Below are 21,281 nucleotides of genomic sequence, written 5' to 3' on the forward strand. Positions count from 1 at the left end.
GAACTCAAGCCTACATTAACAAGTCACAAGCTACACTGTAATTCGTTACATAAAACATTTTTCAAATCTTAGAGATTCTCCTTGTGTTTCTCAAAGGGCCATAGTTCATAAAGAAGTATGTCATTCCCAGTATTATTTCTACTAAACACTATGAGAAAAACACACTGTTCACAAATATACCAAGGTTCAGGAAGAACCTGAAATATTTGTCCTAAAGAGCCATGCAATCTTGTTATTAAACATACTTCAGCCCATGGTGAAGGAAAGGGCAAGATACAATTCATCCCCATCCTCTACCTAAAATCCAAGTTCAAAATGAAAAGGAGTACAATATACACTGGTAAAGGTAAAGAAATTCAAAAAAACAATCTCGTGAAAGATTCCTAAACAAACCTATTAAAACACCATACAATAATGAATTACTAAAATGGGCCTAATGCTGGGGAAGAAACTTTTAATAACCAGTTTCACATGGTTTCCCAACATCCACCACAAATGCACATCAGACACTCAAAGGAAAATTCTACAGCTTGAATACTAAACTGCAACTAACTACCACATTCCAAAAGACGAGTTTAGGACAGAAGTATTTTCTGCCTAGCGAGCTGAGATACCACTTTACACAGAGCTTTTCTAAAACTCCAATCATTATGGATGAAATCACCCCAAAATATATCATAAAACACTCCCTTCTGCTTCAGAAACCAATGCTTTACAAAGTGTGCTCAGAAATCCGTCTGTCCCTGCATTTGTCCGAAAATGAAGATTCCTAGGCCACACCTTGAAATTCTGATTCGGTAGGTCTGCAGTGGGGTCCAGGAATCTGCCTGTTTACATTTACTAAGGCTTAAAAACTACTGTCCCAAAGGGAAGAAACTCAGAAAAATGAAGCATGTTCCCAGTGATGTAGGATTCTGCCTATGAGCATCAATCGTACTATGCTGTAACATGATGATCTCAGAGCTCAGTGAAATCTTCAAGCTATCTGCCTTCATGTTAGCAGCACCATAACGCTAAGACTCTGGGCTCTCGCAACCCTTCCTGTTTTCTCTGTCCTTGCTCATCATTAGCAGCTCCTTCCTCCATGATGCCTTTAGAAGTTACTCTTTGCTCCATTTCAAAACAGCATCTTAGAGGCCAGCGTTTTATCTTAAGTCTACATGAAAGGAAGGGGTGAGATTAAGTGTACAACACGTTCTTTAGGCCATACTCTTTGTGATGGCTACCGGGGGTGGCTCAGATACCTCTTTTGGTAAATTTCCCAATCCTGTGCCATGCTCCATAGTGTCTAGTATGTATTAGACACTCAAACATTAGTTAAATGACCAGGTGAGGTAAAATTACATAACGGCCCACCATAGTCTTTAACTCTGGGAAAAACCCAATCATCAGTTGCTACTTACACTGACAAACTGAATGTCGTCCTCATTTTCATCCGTTGTTGACTCAGATGCCTCAGGGCCAGCTGGAGGCACAGATTCTATTATCTATAAAAACAAGCCAAAACATGCTCATCTATTCAGCCACATAATTAGAGGAAGAGAGCTTTTCCGAAAGGAACAATTAAAAACAAAGAGCTCTCGAGGAAAACGAACTGAGCACAATTTCACGCAAACCCCACTAGGAGCAGAACTCGGAGTCGGCTCTGGCCACAGCGTGTGCGGAGCTGCAGGGACCGAACGCCGAAAACGCGTTACGAGCCTCTCAGAATTCCCCTTATCAACTCCAGAAGGAGGGACGCAAGCTCACTACCGCAGGGCGATCCTGCCTTAAAACGCTCTCACTGGCCCAGCAGCGGCCACAACGAACGCCGGGGCCCGTGCGGGGGGCCGGGCGGCCATTGTTGCTGCGGGTTCCTCGCTCAGACACGCACCAGGCCCCAGAGCAGGGCTCGGCCCAAGACGCTGAAGAGGTATCGCCCGGAGGCTGCGGCGGAGCACCAGGCCTCAGACCGCAGAAAACACAAACCCTTCGCGGTTCGCCTCTGAGAACGCCAGGGCCCTCACTCGACTACTCACCTCCGACCCCGGGTCTCCCATTTCTCCGACGGCCGCGCTGACAGCACCACCGCTCCTGCTGTCCCTGCCGCCGCCGCCGTCGCCGCTGTCCCTGCCGCCGCAGCCGCCACGACTCCCCTTCCCGCCCTGCACCGCCTCGCGCTACCGGGACCCGCCCCTGCGTGAGCGCCGACGCCACAGGCGGAAAGAGACGCAAAACCGCTTCAAAGAAGGAGCGGCCCTCACTGGCCCGCTATCCCCCGGAGCCTGTTTCTCTCATTCTCAGGCTTCCTGCCCCGCGCCGCGCAGGATGCTGGGAAATGTAGTTCGCAAAGGCCCTGAGACAGCCCCACGCCCAGGGGGAAAGGAGAGGAAAAGAACCTAGAGGTTAGGCGCTATGCGTTGCGCCTAGACGATGCCAGCTGCGGTGGAGTGAAGACGGGGCAGCTGGGTTCTGTGGGACAGAGAAGCGCAGGGAAGATGTGAGACGATATGAGGGAGGGTTTGAGTTGGTATTGGTTTGTTGTGGCATGGTTGTGGAGCGCAGCGCACTGATTTTTCTGTTTTAGCCCTGATGGTGGGTGGTGGGAACGGACGTTTATTTTTTAATTTATATATTTATTCACTTTTGAGGAGAGGGGCTGTGTGGAGGTTTAGCAGAATTTTAAGATCAGGAAAGAATCTGAAGTGTCCTTTCATTCCTCACCTCTTCCCTAGCGTCAGTCTCCCAGGCCCGGCCAGTATTAATATATACCTGAGGAAGAAAACAGGGATGGGAAGTCCAGGGCCAAATAGGAAAGGGAACCGAGAATCTACCTAACCTTATCACTAAACCCTAGGAGTGATATTGAAATGGGCTTTTTCAATATTCTCAGATACACTGAGAGAATATGAGAGATCTATTTTATAGAGTGCTCCAAGGTTAACCTTTTAAGCTTTTGTGTGTTCACAGTCTATGAAATAGATCTTTCCTATTCAACTATGCATTTAATCTTTCTCAGATAATACCTTACCAAAACACACTCAGACACACACACACCAATCATTGTCAATAAAATTTATGAAAAAAATTAAGTGAGAACATTATTTTAGGTCAGGCGGGTCCATGTACCCTGGGAGGCCGAGGCGGACTGTTCACTTAAGCCCAGGAGTTGGAGACCAGCTGAGCAACATGCGGGAACCCCCTCTCTACAAAAAATACAAAAATTAGCTGGGCGCAGTGGTCCTCGCCTGTAGTCCTAGCTACTTAGGAGGTTTAGGTAGGAGCATTGCTTGAGGCCGGGAGATTGAGATCCAGGCTGCAGAGAGCCTAATTCATGTCATTGCACTGCAGCCTGGGTGACAGATACACTGTGTCAAAAAAAAAAAAAAAAAAAAAAATTAACATCTTAGATTCCTGTTTTTGTTTGTATGCAAAACTACCATCTTATTGCCTAAGCCTGTAGTAATTATTGTTTAATATTTGATATTTCCTGCATTTCTACCAAGTGCTTTGTGACTTTACTTTCTACCTAGTAAGCTTGAGACCTGAGGAGGCCAATTGAGAATAAGAGATCGCATGGGTAGTTCTTCAAATGTTGTATGCAAATTAAATATTTTTAAAATGTTAATCTGTAGGCACAACTTGTATTTAAAAGATTTTCCTAGTGAGCTGCTGAGAGTTTGCTCTAATATTTAATCGGTTGAGGTAGATGTAAATGGGTAAAATCCCTTTTTTTTTTTTTTTTGAGACAGAGTCTTGCTCTGTCGCCAGGCGTCAGGCTGGAATACAGTGGTGCGATCTCATCTCACCACAACCTCTGCCTCCCAGGTTCAAGCAATGCTCCTGCCTCAGCCTCCCGAGTAGCTGGGACTACAGGCGTGCACCACCACACCCAGCTAATTTTTGTATTTTTTAGTAAAGACGGGATTTCACCATGTTGGCCAGGATGGTCTCCATCTCTTGACCTGGTGACCCGCCCGCCTCAGCCTCCCAAAGTGCTGGGATTACAGGCGTGAGCCACTGCACCCGGCTGGTAAAATTCTTGGAAAACAAATAAAAAGATGTGGCTAGACTCAAAAACTTCTCATACCATACAACTCAGTAACTGTAGTTGCAGGGATTATTCTGAAGATACATCACAGGTTTGTTTACAACAGCAAAAACTGGAAAATATCTAAATGTCTAATAATTTGGGAATGTAATATTTAAATTTTGGTCTGTACTCTATCAAGATAACATTATAGTGTTTTATCTCCATTGAAAATGTTTACCTAATGTTTCTCAAAGCATATTTTTCAAAAATTCAAGAAATATATAGGATAATTAGAACCATATTGTATTCATTCTTGCACTGCTATAAGAACTACCTGAAACTGGTAGTTCTTATAAAGGAAAGAGGTTTAATTAGCTCACAGTTCCACAGACTGTACAGGAAGCATGGTTGGGGAGGTCTTGGGAAACTTAAATCATGGCAAAAGGTGAAGAGGAAAAAGGAACGTCTTCACATGGCCAGAGAAGGAGAAAGAAAGCAAAGCAGGCAGGTGCTACACACTTTTAAATAACCAGATATGGGAACTCACTGTCACAAAACAGCAAGGGGGAAGTCCACCGCCATGAGCCAATCACCGCCCACTGGGCCCCTCCCCCAACCTTGGGGATTACAATTCAACATGAGATTTGGGTGGGGACACAAATCCAAACCATATCACATGTCAAGCCATCAAGAAAAGCATCTCCAAAAGAGGAAACCTACTTAAATAGGAATAGTAATTTTTTTTTTTCTGGGTGTCTGGACTATGTGTTTATAAGAAAATCCTGGCTGGGGTGGTGGTTCACACCTATAATCCCAGCACTTTGGGAGACAGGAGGATTGCTTGAGCCCAAGGATTCAAGACCAGCCTAGGTAACTTAGTGAGACCCTGCCTCTGCAAAAAAATTTAAAATTACCCAGGTGTGGTGGTACATGCCTGTGGTCCCAATTGCTCAGGAGGCTGGAGTGGGAGGATCAATTGAGCCCAAGAGGTCAAGGCTTCAGTGAACCTTGATCTCACCACTGCACTCCAACCTGAGTAACAAAGTGAGATCCTGTCCCAAAAAAAGAAAATAAAAAGAAAATCCTTTGAAACCCACTAAGAGAAAATCAGAGACATGCCTGTAGTCCCCAAAAGCCAGGTTTATTTAGCTTGATGTAGCAAAAGAGAAAAAAAAAGCCAGAGGCAAAATTTAGGAATCTCCCAATCTTAGAAAGTTAAGAAGGGATTGGGTTGGGTGAATTTAAGCCAGTCTTGGGAAGTGAGGGAACTGGTTAGAATTGGAAGAAGCAGGGTTGTTTGCTGACTGGTTCAAGGTTCAAAATGGAGACTTTTAAACTTTCTGTGATTGAAGAATTTTTTGTTTTGCTTTACTTGAGCTGTGAATTCATTATTTTGCTATATGTTAAGATCTTGAAGAGGGCCCATCATTGGGTTGACAACCCTCCTAAATTTAATACTTTTAGACTTTCTCCCAAATGACATCATAATAGATTTCTAGATCTGTATCAGTGACATTATGCTGATAGTCTTCCTTCAACTCATTATCATCATGTATCATGTAAGTCTAGTTTTGTTTACAAAACTAAAATTTTTCATTAAATCTCCATTGACTTTCTTGCTGTTTGTATTGAATGGTAATTTAAAGAACCATCTGTCTGAACATTGGCTGCTAGCAACATTTAAGACTCTAGAGACTGTGTTCTTGCCAAGGGTATGCCACCAAGAGGCAAATTAAATACATCAAGGTTCGGAACCTCTGATTAGAAACATTATCTGATACTCATAAATTTCAAAAAAGGGAAAGTTTCAGGGTTGATATTTCCATCCTGACTAGCATGAGCCTCTAATTTATTTAAGTTGCATTCAACATGGGCAGAAGAGTTCATGTATATACAGCACCAAATTTTATTATGGTTTAGTAAAGCAGATACTTCCAATGTAATTCTATTATTAAGAACCATATTTGGTTTGGATTAAATGTTCTAGTTTTAAGATGTGGAACTGGAATACTCTCATTAACAATTTCTGATAAAGTAGGAAATAGATTTGTAGGAATTTTAAAAGAGAATATTCTTCAGGGAAGAAAATGGCTCTTAGTAACCTGGTGTCATAGTAATTGCCTGGGAGTTATGGGAGCAAAATAAAGAGCATTTGATTCTGAAAAAGTATAAAGGACTAGCCCATAAGAAAAAGAAGCCTGTTGGAGCACAGGACAAAAGAGAGGGTGGCACCTTTCTGTCATTGGTTCATAAGTACAAGCTGCTTGACTCATTTAGAGCAAGCTATCATAATTCATTTAGAATATGGACATTTTCCCTTTCAAGCAAAATGCATTTACCTTATGAGTAAACTGATGACAGTAGTTTTTGGTGTTAGCACTAAACATTGTGAGTAATTTGCTACACATCCTATTCTTTTTCTAGAAAGATTTGGAGGATCACAGTTCACTATATTTGGATCATATTAATAGTTTTATTCCATGTCAGACCACTGAACAAAACTACTGATAGTTTAACTTGTGGTAGTTAACAAGGGGTTTGAAAACACCATAGACAACCAAAAATATTAGAACCAAATTGTATTCATTAAAGGAATTGGTCTGTAGCACAGTAAGTAGGCATAATTGTAACAGTCTTATTAGAAGGTTATATCGTCTAAACTCTTTTACAATAATCTACCTGTTAAAATCATTGTCAAATTGATTTGCCGAAGAGCAACTGAGGAGGAATTTAAGACACATATGACTAACATTTGTTACTTCCTACAAGCTAAAGGAGAGTGAAAAATCCTAATAAGAAGCAAGACATCTCGGTATGATTTCACAACTATAGAAAAGTTGCAAGAATAATATTTGTTTTACCATAATTTCTGTCTGTGTACATATACAGAGACATATGTTTACATATTACTTTTTCTGAATCATTGGCAAGTAGGTTGCATGTATCATGCCTCCTTATCCCTTAATATTTCAGTATATGTTTCCTAAGAACTAGGATTTTCTTTGACATAAACAGTACTATTACCAAAATCTGGAAGTTAACATTGATAAAATACTTTTTAAAAATCTGCAGTCCTTATCACATTTTGTCAGTTGTCCAAATTCAATGTCTAGTCTAGGATCACATAATGCATTCAGATGTTATATCTTCTTATTCTTTAATTTAGAATAATTTTTCAGCCACTGTCTTTATAATATTGATGTTTTAGAAGAACCAAGGCCACTTATTTTATAATATGTTCCTTAATTTTGGTTTGTCAGATGTTCCCTCATTATTAGATACAGGTTAGACCAGAAAAAATACTATCAGTGACGTTAAATTGTTTTCAATTATTACATGTTGAGGCACATGAAGGCTATCTGCCCCTCATTGAGGATATTAATTTTAGCCAACTGGTTAAGGTGTCATCTAGTATGACCACTATGTAGTTACTATTTTTCCCCTTACAACTAGTAAGCAATCTGTAAGGATATACTTTCAGGCCACACAAACATCATGTTCCTTAATGAAACTTTTCCCTTAGATGTATATCATCCTCTGATGATTTTTGCCTGTATCAGTTTTTACTATGATGGCTTCAAGTGGTAACTGTCCAATACTACTGTGTTCTCAATGATTTCAACTGGCATTTTTCTGTAAGAAAGTCTTACCTTTTCCCTTTTTAAAATTTATTAAATACGGACTCATCAATTTCCTTTTTAACTTTGTATTATGTGATTTGACAGCATTTGTAGTGTAGATACACAGAATAACACCAATATCCTTCATTGCACATAGCTAGTAATCACCTTGCAGATATCAATGGTTCAGAATATCAGTGATAATTAACAACTTTTCTTGTGGGTCTACTTTTTCCACCATGAGACCTATACTACTTGTTTTAGATGTAGTTTTGCCATGCTGTATATTTATGTTCTGATTTCTTTCTTTTTCTTAAGTTTCCTTTTGTGATAATTTTAGATTCACATGTAGTTATAATAACTAATAGTACTTCTGGCCAGGCGTGGTCAGCACTTTGAGAAGCCGAGATAGGCAGATCACCTGAGGCCAGAAGTTGGAGACCAGCCTGGCCAACATGGTGAAACCCTATCTCTACTAAAATACAAAAAATTTAGGGGAGGGGAGAAAGAAAGAAAGAGAGAGAGAAAGAGAGAGGAAGGAAGGAAGAGAAAGAGAAAGAAAGAATGAAAGAACAAAAGAAGAAAGAGAAGGAAGGAAGGAAAGAAAGAAAGAGTAGTACTGTAGTACTTCTGGCTTGACAGTATGAGGAGTTCCACTGGCCTGCTCCCATGTGAAACTGATAAAAAATATTTTAAAAAATTACTTAAAGCCTATGGAAATAGTCCTAACAGGAAACAGGAAATGAAGAAACATATCAAAGAAAATCTGAAAATTCTGTAAGAAAGAAAAGAGTCTGTAGTATGTAAACCAAGAGCACTTGTTCCCACCCACTTCCCAGCTCAGCAAGACAGGCTTCACTCTAGACTGCTATATATTAAGAACACAGGCCCCCTCTCCACCTTATCGCCCTTCCTCAACTTCCACATGGAGGGCCCTCTTCCTGTAAAGAGCAAAACATCATTGTTTCTCATCCTGTCCTCAGCTACCTATTGCTGAAGCTAAGCATTAGGCTAGTGCATTTGAGAGGTAGGGGCTCTCCTCTTCCACTGGGACAGAGGCTCTACCTTCAACTCAGCACATAGAGAATACTGAGGGCCTTAGGACCCTTGCCCAACCTGGAAAAATGATGGTTCCATGCCTTACCACGAAAGGAAAGGCAAGAGGACCTCAGGCTGCTGCTCTCAATCCTCTACCAAGCAGTCAGCTTCTAGAGCTCACCAAAAGAGAAGTTTAACATTGTTCCCACTTGCAACTGCAAGCTGTCCAGAGGAAGCTCACTTAGATTCAAAGACACAAATAGATTGAAAGTAAAAGAATGGAAAAAGACAACATCATGCAAACAGTAACCACAAGAAAGCTGGAGTGACAATACTAATGTGAGATAAAATAGGCTTTAAAACCAAAAAAGTTACTAGAAATGAAGAGAATTTTTATTTTATTTTATTTATTTTGAAACAGGGTCTCTCACTCTGCTGCAGGGCAGTGGCACAATCTTGGCTCACTGCAACCTCTGCCTCCTGGGCTCAAGCTTCAATCCTCCCACCTCAGTCTCCAAAGTCACTGACACTACAAGTGCATACCACCATGCCCAGCTAATTTTTGAATATTTTTTGGTAGATATGGGGTTTCACCATATTGCCCAGGCTGGTCTCAAATTCCTGAGCTCAAGCAATCTGCCCACCTTGGCCTCCCAAAATGATGGAATTACAGGTGTGAGCCACCAGACCTAGCTGAGAGTCATTTTGTAATAATGAAACAATTAACTCATCAGGAAGATACACTAATTTGCACTTATAAGAGAGCACTAAAATACATGACACAAGGACTGACAGGAAGTAAGGGAGAAACAGATAATTCAACAATCATAGTTGGAGACTTTAATAACTTACTCTCAATATAGATAGCAGCTCAACTAGGAAACAGAAAACAAACAACACAATAAACTAACTAGAACTAATAGACATCTATAGAACACTCCACCCAGCAACACAATATACATTGTCCTCAAATGCACATGGAACGTTCTCCAGGATAGATCATATGCTAGACCATAAAATAACAAATTTTAAAAAATAAAATCATACAGAATGGATTCTTTGACCAAAAGGGAATGAACTTAGAAATCAAAACCAGGAAAGCTTTTGGGAAGCTCACAAATATGTGGAAATTAAATAACATACTTCTAAATAACCAATGGCTCAAAGAAGAAAGCAAAAGAAGAATAAAAATATTTTGAGATGAACGAAAATAAAGACATAACAAAACTGATGAGATGCAGCCAAAGCAGCACTTAGAGAAAAATTTATAACTGCCTATATTAAGCATGACAAAAGTATGTGAACATACATATTAATTAGCTTCATTTAGCCTTTCTACAACATATGTATTTCAAATGTCATATTGTACACCATAAATACATGCAATCTTTGTCAATTTAAAAAATGAATAATTTTTTTAAAAGCAAAAGATCTTGAGGCTGGGTGTGGTGGCTTATGCCTGTAATCCCAGCACTTTGGGAGGTCAAGGTAGATGGATTGCTTGAGCTCAGGAGTTCAAAACTACTTTGGGCAACATAGTGAAACCCTGTTTCAACCAAAAACAATACAAAAATTAGTCAGGCATGATGGTGCATGCCTGTAGTCCCAGCTATTCAGGAGGCTGAGGTGGGAGGATCATTTGTGCACAAGAGGTTAAAGTTGTACTGAGCCAAGATTGTGCCACTGCACTCTAGCCTGGGCGACAGAGAGAGACCCTGTCTTAATAATAAACAAACACATAAATAAAAGACAGACGGTCTCCAATCAATAACCTAGCATTCCAATAACCCTGGAGGAGGTGCGGAACAGAAAACTAAACCCAAAGCAAACAGAGGGAAGGGGATAGTAGAGAATACAGCAAAATTTAATAAAATAGAGAATAGGAAAGTAACAGAGAAAATCAATGATATCAAAAGCTGGCTCTTTAAAAAGATCAACAAATAGACAAAACTTTATCTTAGACTGACCAAGAAGAAAAGACTGAAATTACTAGATCAGACATGAAAGAGGATTCATTTCTACCAACCTTGCAGAAATAAAAAAAGATTATAAAATATACAATGAACAACTATACACCAACAATTAGAAAACTTAGACAAGATGGACAAATTCCTAGAAAGACACAAACTACAAAAACTGACTCAAGAAGAAATAGAAACTTTCATAGAGCTATCACAAGTAGAGATTCTATCAGTAATCAAAAACTTACCCATGAAGAAAAGCTGAGGCCCAGGTGGCTTCACTAATGAATTCTACCAAACATGTAACAAAAAATTAATACAAATTCTTCACAAGCTTTTCCAAAAAGCAGAAGAGAAGAAATATTTCCCAATTTTCTTTTCTTGTGATAGCCTTTTCTGGTTTTGGAAGTAATGTAATACTGACTTCATTTTAATGAAGTCTTTATATTTCAAAACATCATACTGTACACCATAAATATATGCAATTTATTAATTTATGTATAAAGTCAATATTACACTAATGACAAAACTAGAAAACGATACCACAAAAAAAAGAAAATTACAAACCAGTATCCCTTCTAAACATAGACATGAAAATCCTCAGCAAAATACTACAAAACCAAATCCAGCAATACATACAAAACATTATAAGCCATGACCAAGTGAGAATTTTCCCAGGAATGCAAGGCTGGTTTAGCATCCAAAAATCAATTAATATGTAATACATTCTATCAACTAAAAATTAAAATCGCATGATCATCTTAATAGATACGGATAAAGTATTTCACAAACTCCAACACCATTTAATGATCATAACAGTCAATAAACTAGGAAGAGAAGGAAACTTCCTCAACCTGATAAAGGACATCTATGAAAAACCCACAGCTACCATCATATTTAATAACTAAATGCTTTCCCCCAGGATCAGGAACAAGGCAAATATGTCCTGATGCTTCTATTCAACAATGAATTGGAGGTTCTAGAAAGGGCAATTAGGCACTAAGAAGATATAAAAGGCAGTGGGGCGCAGTCGCTTATGCCTGTAATCCCAGCACTTTGGGAGGCCAAAGTGGGCGGATCACCTGAGGTCAGGAGTTTGAGAGCAGCCTGGCCAAAATGGTGAAAACCTATCTCTACTAAAAATACAAAAAGAATTAGCCAGGTGTGGTGGTGGATACCTATAATCCCAGCTACTTGTGAGGCTGAAACAAGAGAATCGCTTGAACCTGGGAGGCTGAGGTTGCAGTGAGCCGAGATCACGCCATTGCTCTCCAGCCTGGGCAACAAGAATGAGACTCCATCTCAAAAAAAAAAAGAAAGAAAAAATATGAAAGGCAACCATATTTAAAAGGAAAAAAGTAAAACTATTCATATAAGACCTAAAAACAAGCTTCACAAGGCTGCAGGATACCAGACTAATATATGAAAATTGGCAGGGTGTAGTGGCTGACACCTGTAATAGCAGCACTTTGGGAGGCTGAGGCAGGTGGATCACTTGAGGTCAGGAGTTCAAGACCAGCCTTGAACTCATGGTGAAACCCCATCTCTACTAAAAATACAAAAATTAGGTAGGTACGGTGGCATGTGCCTGTAACCCCCACTATGCGGGAGGCTGAGGCAGGAGAAATGCTTGAACCCTGGAGGCTAAGGTTGCAATGGGCCAAGATTGTGCCACTGTACTCCAGCCTGGGCAACAGAATGAGACACTGTGTCCAAAGGAAAAAAAAAAGACTAGTATATGAAAATCAGATGTATTTCTACATAGTCACAATGAATAATCCAGAAGTGAAATTAAGAAAACAATTCCATTTTTAATAGCATCAAAATAAATTTAAGAAAAACGCTAAATTTATACTCTGAAAAACTACAAAACATTGTTGAAATAAATTAAAGATCTAAATAACTGTAAAAACATCTTATGTTCATGTGTTAGAGGATTTAACATCATTATATGACAATATTCTCCATAATGATCTACAAATTCAGTGTCATCCCTATCCAAATCCCTATCAGAATAACTTCTTCACAGATATTGACAAACTGGTTCTAAAATTTATATGGAACTGAAGGTGACCCAGAATAGCCAAGACAATCTTGCAAAAGATAAAGTTGGAGGACTCACCAGTTTTAAAACTTACTACAAAGCAATGGCAACCAAAACAGTGGTACTGACACAAGGACAGACATATACATCAGTGTAATACAACTGAGAGTCTAGATATAAATCCATACATCCATGGTCAACTCATTTTTAGGAAGGATGCCAAGACTGTCCAATGGGAAAGAATAGTCTTTTCAACAAATGATGCTGGGAAAGCTGGACAGCCATATGCAAATGAATGAAGCTGGACCTTAGCTCACACCATATACAAAAATTATCTCAAAATGGATCAAGGACCTAAATGTAAGGGGTGAAAACTATAAAATAAAACTCTTTGAGAAAACATAGAGGTACATCTTCATGACACTGAATTTGGGAAATAATTTTTAGATAGGACACCAAAAGCACAAGCAACAAAAGAATAAATAAATTGCACTTCATCAAGATTTAAAAACTCTGTGCTATCCAGGCACAGTGGCTCATGCCTGTAATCCCAAAACTTTGGGAGGCCAACACAGGCAGATTGCTTGAGTGTAGGATTCAAGACCAGCCTGGGCAACATGGTGAAACCCTGTCTCTACAAAAAATACAAAAATTAGCCAGGCATGGTGGTGCACACTTGTAGTCCCACCTCCTCAGGAAGCTGAGGTGAGATGATAACCTGAGCCTGGGGAGGTCAAGGCTGGAGTGAGCTATGATCGTGCCACTGCACTCCAGCCTGGGTGGCAGAGTGAGTCTCTGTCTCAAAAACAAAACAAAAAAACAAAGAAAAAAAACTTCTGTGCTTCAAAGGATACCATCAATAAAGAGGAAAGACAATGGAGACATTATATATGTAATAAGAGACTTGTATCCAGAATATAAATAACTCTTACAACTCAATAATAAACAGACAACCCAATTTAAAAATGGGCAAATTATCTAAATGAATATTTCTGCACAGAAGATATACAAATAGCAAATAAGCACATGGAAATATGTTCAAAATCATTAGTAACCGGATAACGCAAATCAAAACCACTATCAAATACCGCTTCACAACCACAAGGATAGCTAGAATTTAAAAATCAGGTAATAACTGGAGTTAACAAAAATGTGGAGAAATAGTAAACATAACACATTGCTGGTGGCAATATAAAAGGGTGCAGCCATTGTGGAATGCCATTTGACAGTTCCTCAACTGATTAAACATAGAGTTACCATATGACCTAGCAATTCCACTCTAGATATATACAACATGTTCACTTAAAAACTGGTCTGTGAATGTTTATTACAGCATTATTCATAATAGCCAGTAGGTGGAAATAACTCAAATATCCATTAACTGATGAATAGGTAAATAAAGTGTTTTATTTTCATACACAATGGAGTATTATTCAGCCTTAAAAAAGAATGAAGCTTTGGGAGGCCAAGGCAGGTGGATCACCTGAGGTCAGGAGTTCGAGACCAGCCTGGACAACATGGTAAAACCCTGTCTCTACTGAAAATACAAAAAATTAGCTGGGCATGGTGGTGCATTCCTGTAATCCCAGCTACTGGGGAGGCTGAGGTAGAATTGCTTGAACCCGGGAGGCGGAGGTTGCAGTGAGCTAAGATCACACCATTGTACTCCAGCCTGGGCAACAAGAATGAAACTCCGACTCAAAAAAAAAAAGGAATGAAGTGCTGATGCATAACACAACATAGATGAACCTTCAAAGCATGGTAAGTAAAATAAGTCAGTCACAAATACAATATATTTTATGATTCCATTCTCATTAAATATCCAGAAGAGGGAAATCTACATAAACAGAAAATAGATTAGTGGTTGCTTAGGGTTGTGGAGGGTTACATAAGGATAGGAGGATGATAGCTAACATGTACAAGGTTTCATTTTGTGATGATAAAAAAATGTTGCAAAATTGATTGTGGTGAGTTGTATGTATCTGTAAACATACTAAAAATGATGGAAGTGTATACTTTAAATGGGTGAATTGTGTGGTGTGTGAATTATAGCACAAAAAAATTTTCAAAAAAAGAATCAAGACAGACTCCATGTATCACTTTTCCAGTGGTGATAACCTTACAAAACTATAGTAGTGTGTCACCATATATCCTAGCCAGGACATTGATAGTGCTACAGTCAAAATACAGAATGTTTCTATCACCACAAAGATCTCTTCTGTTGTGCTTTTATAGCCATAACTTCTGTCCCAGCCCTGCCTTCTCCTTAATTCTTACCTACTACTACTGAGTTTTCCATTACTATTATTTTTGTTATTTCTATAATGTTATATGTGAGAAAACATTTTAAATAATCTATTTTCAAGGCATGATAAATCTACGCACTGGAACCAGCCTGCAGTTGTAACAAAGAACACAGCTCATGCTCCTAGAAAGTCATGATAAACGAACAGAATGTAGAGGGGTCAGCCCATCAAAGGGAAGAAGGTTTTCTTACTGTGCAATCAAAACTTAATTAGGGAAGGGGACAAGGGTACAACCTTATAATGGGGATAATGAAACTTGGGCGATGTCTGGGAAGATTGTAACCCCATAGTACTTGACCAATGAGGAACTAGGGGAGGGACTTGCAGGCTGGGAGATAAATTACCTGCTGTAGCTGCCCAGGTATGCCTGCCTACCAGACATCACATCTTGCCAGATCACTATTAAAAGTCTCACTTTTGCTGTTCTTCGTGCCTCTGAGTCCATTCTTTGGGTTTGAATAGGTGAGCGGGTTTATCACATTATATAACTGGAATAATACAGTACATAACCTTTTGGGGATGGCTTTTTTTCATTCAGAATAATTTTCTGGAGATTCTTCCAGGTTATTTCATATATCAATAGGTTTTTGGTTGGTTGTTTGTTTTTAATTGCTGAGTAGCATTCCATGGTATGGATGTACTATAGTTTAACTATTTACATGTTGAAGAACATCTAAGTTGTTTCTAGCTTTTGACTATTACAAAGCTGCTGTGAACTTTCACGTACAGGTTTTTCTATGAGCATAGATTTCATTTCTCTGGAAGAAATACCCAAGACTGCAATTCCTGGGTCACAGGGTTTAACATGTTTACTTTTTAAAGAAACTGCCAAACTTGCCACACCATTTAACATGCCTGCCAGCCATGTATGAATGACCAAATCTCTCCACATCCTTGCCAGCATTTGGTGTTGTCATTGTTTTTTATTTTAGCCATTCTGGTAAGTGTGTAGTGATAGTTCACTGTAGGTTTAATTTTTATTTCCCTAATCGTAAATGATACTATCTTTTCATGTAATTATATGCCACCTGTATATCCTATGTGTTGAAATGTCTCTTGATATCTTTTGCCTATTTTCTAATTGGATTGCTTTTTTAAATTTTTATTTATTTGAGACAAGGTCTCACTCTGTCACCCAGGCTGGACTGCCATGGTGTGATCATAGCTCACTGCAGCCTCGATTTCCTGGGCTCAAGCAATCCTCCCACCTTAGCCTTCTGAGTAGCTGGCACCACATATGCACACCACCACTCCCAGATATTTAAAATAAAAATGTAATAGAGATGAGGTCTCACTGTGTTTCTCAGGCTGGCTCGAACTCCTGGGGTCAACCAATCCTCTTGTCTCAGCCTCCTAAAGCACTGGACTTACAGGAATGATCAACCACAACCACCTCACAAACACACTGGATTGCTTTTTTGCAATTGAGATTGAGAGCTCTTTATATACTCTAGATACTAGTCACTTGTCACATATATGGTTTGAAAATATTTTCTCCCAGTATACAGCTTGTCTTTCATCCTTTCAACAGTGTATTCCACAGAGTAAAACTTTTAATATTCGATTGATCCATGTTTCCTTTATTATCATGCCTTTGGTGTCAACTCTAAGAATTCTGCTAGTCTTAGATCTCAAAGATTTTTCTCCTGTTTTTTCGAGATTTATAGTTTTAAGTTTTACATTTTACACTTCAGTCTGTAATCCATTTTGAGTGAACTTTTTATAAGATGTGACACTGACGTTAATTTTTCTTTTTTACTATGGATGTTCATTTTCTCCAACAGTATTTGTTAAGAAGGCTGTCTTTCTTCTATTGGTTTTTGCACCTTTGTCAAAAATCAGGTGGACAGAGTCTGGATGGCCGATTAGGAGCAGCTCAGGATTGAAGCTCACAGCGAAAGCACAGAGGGTGACTGGATGCCACATTTCCAGACAGATTTTTATTGCCCACAGACCAGGAGATTCCCAGGCGCAGGAGCCCCATGGGTCGCCAGCATGGCTGGTTTGGCCGGCGCAGCTGTTTTTGCCGGCGTGGCTGTTTTGCTGGCGCCCCGGCGCAGCTCTCTTTACAAAATACACGGGTCTGGGCGCCGTTTTAGCTGGCGATTGGAGCTCCTGGGAGACAGAGTCACCCATTCATCTGATTAAAAAGGGGACTGAAACAGGGAGCCAGGCCAGGAGATTCCCAAGCAAAAAAGCACCACGAATCTCAGAGTGGCTGTTTCAGCCGGCGCAGTGGGTCGCCACATGGGAAATCACACAGATCCTGGAGCCTTTTCAACAGGCAACTGGAAGACCTGGGAGGCAGAGTCGACCGTTCAACCAAAAAAAAAGGCTGTGAGGCAGGGAGCCAGGTGATCAGGCTCGGCTGGTCCCACCACCACAAAAAAAAACAGCAATCGGAAACACTCTGGATTGAGAGTTTCACAGCAAGCACAGCTGAATCTAGGATGGTCCAGCCCTGTGGGGGAGGGGCGTCTGCCATTACCGAAGCAGTCCAGCACTACGGAGGTAGTTTGCCATTGCTGAGGCAGCCCGCCATTACAGAGAGAGTCCGCCTTTATACAGGTGAGCCGCCATTGCCGAGGCAGTTCTAACTATACCCGTATATATAGGACTGCAAGGAAGTTCACACGGCAGCTGGGCAGAGCCCACAGCAGCTCAGCAAAGCCTCTGAAGGCAGACAGTGACTAGGCTGCCTCCTTGCTGGGCAGGGCAGCCCTGGAAAAAGCCAGCAGCACAACAGAAACTCATAAATGAAGCCCTAACTCCCCAGGACAGAGCACCTGGTGAAAAAAAAGGGGGTTTATGAGTTCTGTTGCAGCAGACGTAAACACATCTGCCCAGCAGCTCTGAATGAACAATGGAGCTCATAGCTCAGCACCTGAGCTCCTATAAAGGACATACTGTCTCCTTAAGCAGCTCCCTGACCCCCATATATCAAAAGAATCACCTCATAAAGTAGCGCTCAGACTGACATCTGACAGGTATCCTTCTGGGACAAAGATAGCAGAGGAAGAAACTGGCAGCAACCCTTACTGTTCTGCAACCACTGCAGGTGATCCCCCAGGAAAGCAGGGCCTGGAGTGGATGGACCTCAGGAGTCCTCAGCAGAGGGACCAGACTGTTAGAAGGAAAACTAAGAAACAGAAAGAAATAACTTCATCATCAACAAATGGGATGTCCACTCAGAGACCCAATCTGAAAGTCAACAACTACAAAGATGACAGGTGGATAAATCCACAAAGATGGGAATAAACCAGCGCAAAAAGGATGAAAACACCTGAAACCAGAACATCTTTCCTCCTACAAGGGATCACAACTCCTCACCAGCAAGGGAACAAGGCTGGATGGAGAATGAGTGTGATGAATTGACATAATCAGGCTTCAGAAGGTGGATAATAAGAAACATCTGTGAGCTAAAAGAACACGTTCTAACCCAATGCAAAGAAACTAAGAACCTTGAAAAAAGATTTGACAAAATGCTAACAAGAATAAACAACTTAGAGAGGAATATAAGTGAATTGATGGAGCTGAAAAACACAACATGAGAACTTCGCGAAGCATACACAAGTTTGAATAGCCGAACTGACCAAGCAGAAGAAAGGATATCAGAGGTCAAAGATCAACTCAATGAAATAAAACGAGAAGGCAAAATTAGAGAAAAAGGGTAAAAAGGAATGAACAAAGTCTCCAAGAAATATGGGACTATGTGAAAAGACCTAATCTACGTTTGATAGGTGTAACTGAATGTGACGGAGAGAATGAATCCAAGCTGGAAAATACTCTTCAGGATATTATCCAGGAAAACTTCCCCAACCTAGCAAGGCAGGCCAATATTCAAGTCCAGGAAATACAGAGAACACCACAAAGATATTCCTCAAGAAGAGCAACCCCAAGGCACATAATCGTCAGATTCACCAGGGTTGAAATGAAGGAGAAAATGCTAAAGGCAGCCAGAGAGAAAGGTCGGGTTACCCACAAAGGGAAGCCCATCAGACTCACAGCAGATCTCTCAGGAGAAACCCTACAAGCCAGAAGAGAGTGGGGGCCAATATTCAACATCCTTAAAGAAAAGAAGTTTCAACCCAGAATTTCATATCCAGCCAAACTAAGCTTCATAAGTGAAGGAAAAATAAAATCCTTTGCAAACAAGCAAGTACTCAGAGCTATTTCATCACCACCAGGCCTGCTTTACAAGAGCTCCTGAAAGAGGCACTAAACATAGAAAGGAACAACCAGTACCAGCCACTCCAAAAACATACCAATGGTAAAGAGCATCAATACAATGAAGAAACTGTATTAACTAACGGGCAAAACAACCAGCTAGCATAAAAATGGCAGGATCAAATTCACACATAACAGTATTAACCCTAAATGTAAATGGGCTAAATGCCCCAATCAAAAGACACAGACTGGCAAATTGGATAAAAAGCCAAAATCCATTGGTGTGCTGTATCTAGGAAACCCATCTCACATGCAAGGATACACAAAGGCTCAAAATAAAGGGATGGAGGAAGATTTACCAAGCCAATGGACAGCAAAAAAAAAGCAGGAGTTGCAATTCTCATCTCTGAAAAAATAGACTTTAAACCAACAAAGATCAAAAGAGACAAAGAAGGACATTACATAATGGTAAAAGGATCAATGCAACAAGAAGAGCTAACGATCCTAAATATATATGCACCCAATACAGAAGCACCCATATACATAAGGCAAGTTCTTAATGACTTAGAAAGTTATATGCACCCAATACAGAAGCACCCATATACATAAGGCAAGTTCTTAATGACTTACAAAGAGACTTAGACTCCCACACGATAATAGTGGGAGACTTTAACACCCCACTGTCAATATTAGACAGATCAACGAGACAGAAAATTAACAAGGATATCCAGGACTTGAACTCAGACCTGGACCAAGCAAACCTAACAGACATTTACAGAACTCTCCACCACAAATCCACAGATTATACATTATCCTCAGCACCACATGACACCTACTCTAAAATTGACCACATAATTGGAAGTAAATCACTCCTCAGCAAATGCAAAAGAACAGAAATCATAACAAACAGTCTCTCAGACCACAGTGCAATCAAGTTAGAACTCAGAATTCAGAAACTAACTCAGAACCACACAGCTTCATGGAAACTGAACAACTGGATCTTGAATGTTGACTGGATAAACAATGAAATGAAGGCAGAAATAAAGATATTCTTCGAAACCAATGAGAACGAAGACACAACATACCAGAATCTCTGGGACACATTTAAAGCAGTCTGTAGAGGAAAATATATAGCAATAAGTGCCCACATGAGAAGCAAGGAGAGATCTAAAATTCACACCCTATCATCAAAATTGAAAGAGCTAGAGGAGCAAGATCAAAAAAACTCAAAACCCAGCAGAAGACAAGAAATAACTAAGATCAGAGCAGAACTGAAGGAGATAGAGACACAAAAAACCCTTCAAAAAATCAATAAATCCAGGAGCTGGTTTTTCGAAAAGATCAACAAAATAGATAGACCACTAGCCAGATTAATAAAAAAGAAAAGAGAGAATAATCAAATAGATGCAATAAAAAACAATAAAGGGAATATCACCACAGATTCCACAGAAATACAAACCATCATCAGAGATTATTACAAACAACTCTATGCACACAAACTAGAAAACCTGGAAGAAATGGATAAATTCCTGGACACTTGCATCCTCCCAAGCCTAAACCAGGAAGAAGTCAAAACCCTGAATAGACCAATAACAAGGTCTGAAGTTGAGGCAGCAATTAAGAGCCTACCATCTAAAAAAAAGCCCAGGTCCAGATGGGTTCACAGCTGAATTCTACCAGACATACAAAGAGGAGCTGGTACCATTCCTTCTGAAACTATTCCAAACAATCCAAAGAGAGAGAATCCTTCCCAAATCATTTTATGAGACCAACATCATCCTGATACCAAAACCCGGCAGAGACACAGCAAGAAAAGAAAACTTCAGGCCAATATCCATGATCAACATAGATGCAAAAATCTTCAATAAAATGCTGGCAAACCGATTGCAACAGAACATCAAAAAGCTTATCCACCATGATCAAGTAGGATTCATCCCGGGGATGCAAGGCTGGTTCAACATACACAAGTCTATAAACATAATTCACCACATAAACAGAACCAAAGACAAAAACCACATGATTATCTCAATTGATGCAGAGAAGGCCTTTGACAAAATTCAACAGCCTTTTATGCTAAAAACCCTCAATAAACTAGGTATTGATGGAACATATCTCAAAATAATAAAAGCTATT

The 21,281-nt window shown here is 39.9% G+C and overlaps 1 protein-coding gene across 7 annotated transcripts in view; it reads right to left on the reverse strand.

The window, feature by feature from the left end:
* Positions 1 to 21,281, reverse strand: part of ZNF451 (zinc finger protein 451) — a 114,224-nt gene that overhangs the window by 78,706 nt on the left and 14,237 nt on the right. For 5 of the 7 annotated variants that reach the window (XM_064360944.1, XM_064360943.1, XM_064360942.1 and 2 more), the window contains one exon: positions 1,404 to 1,487. In XM_064360944.1, coding sequence (XP_064217014.1) covers positions 1,404 to 1,487 — 84 coding nt within the window. Of the gene's footprint in view, positions 1 to 1,403; positions 1,488 to 2,018; positions 2,107 to 21,281 lie in introns of those variants that run through there. The other 2 variants (XM_012441544.2, XM_012441551.3) reach the window with 1 other exon arrangement.

Source organism: Aotus nancymaae, unplaced genomic scaffold (genome assembly GCF_030222135.1).
Source record: "Aotus nancymaae isolate 86718 unplaced genomic scaffold, 86718_ANA_hifiasm-v0.15.2.pri h1tg000040l, whole genome shotgun sequence".
Taxonomy (NCBI): Eukaryota; Metazoa; Chordata; class Mammalia; order Primates; family Aotidae; genus Aotus; species Aotus nancymaae.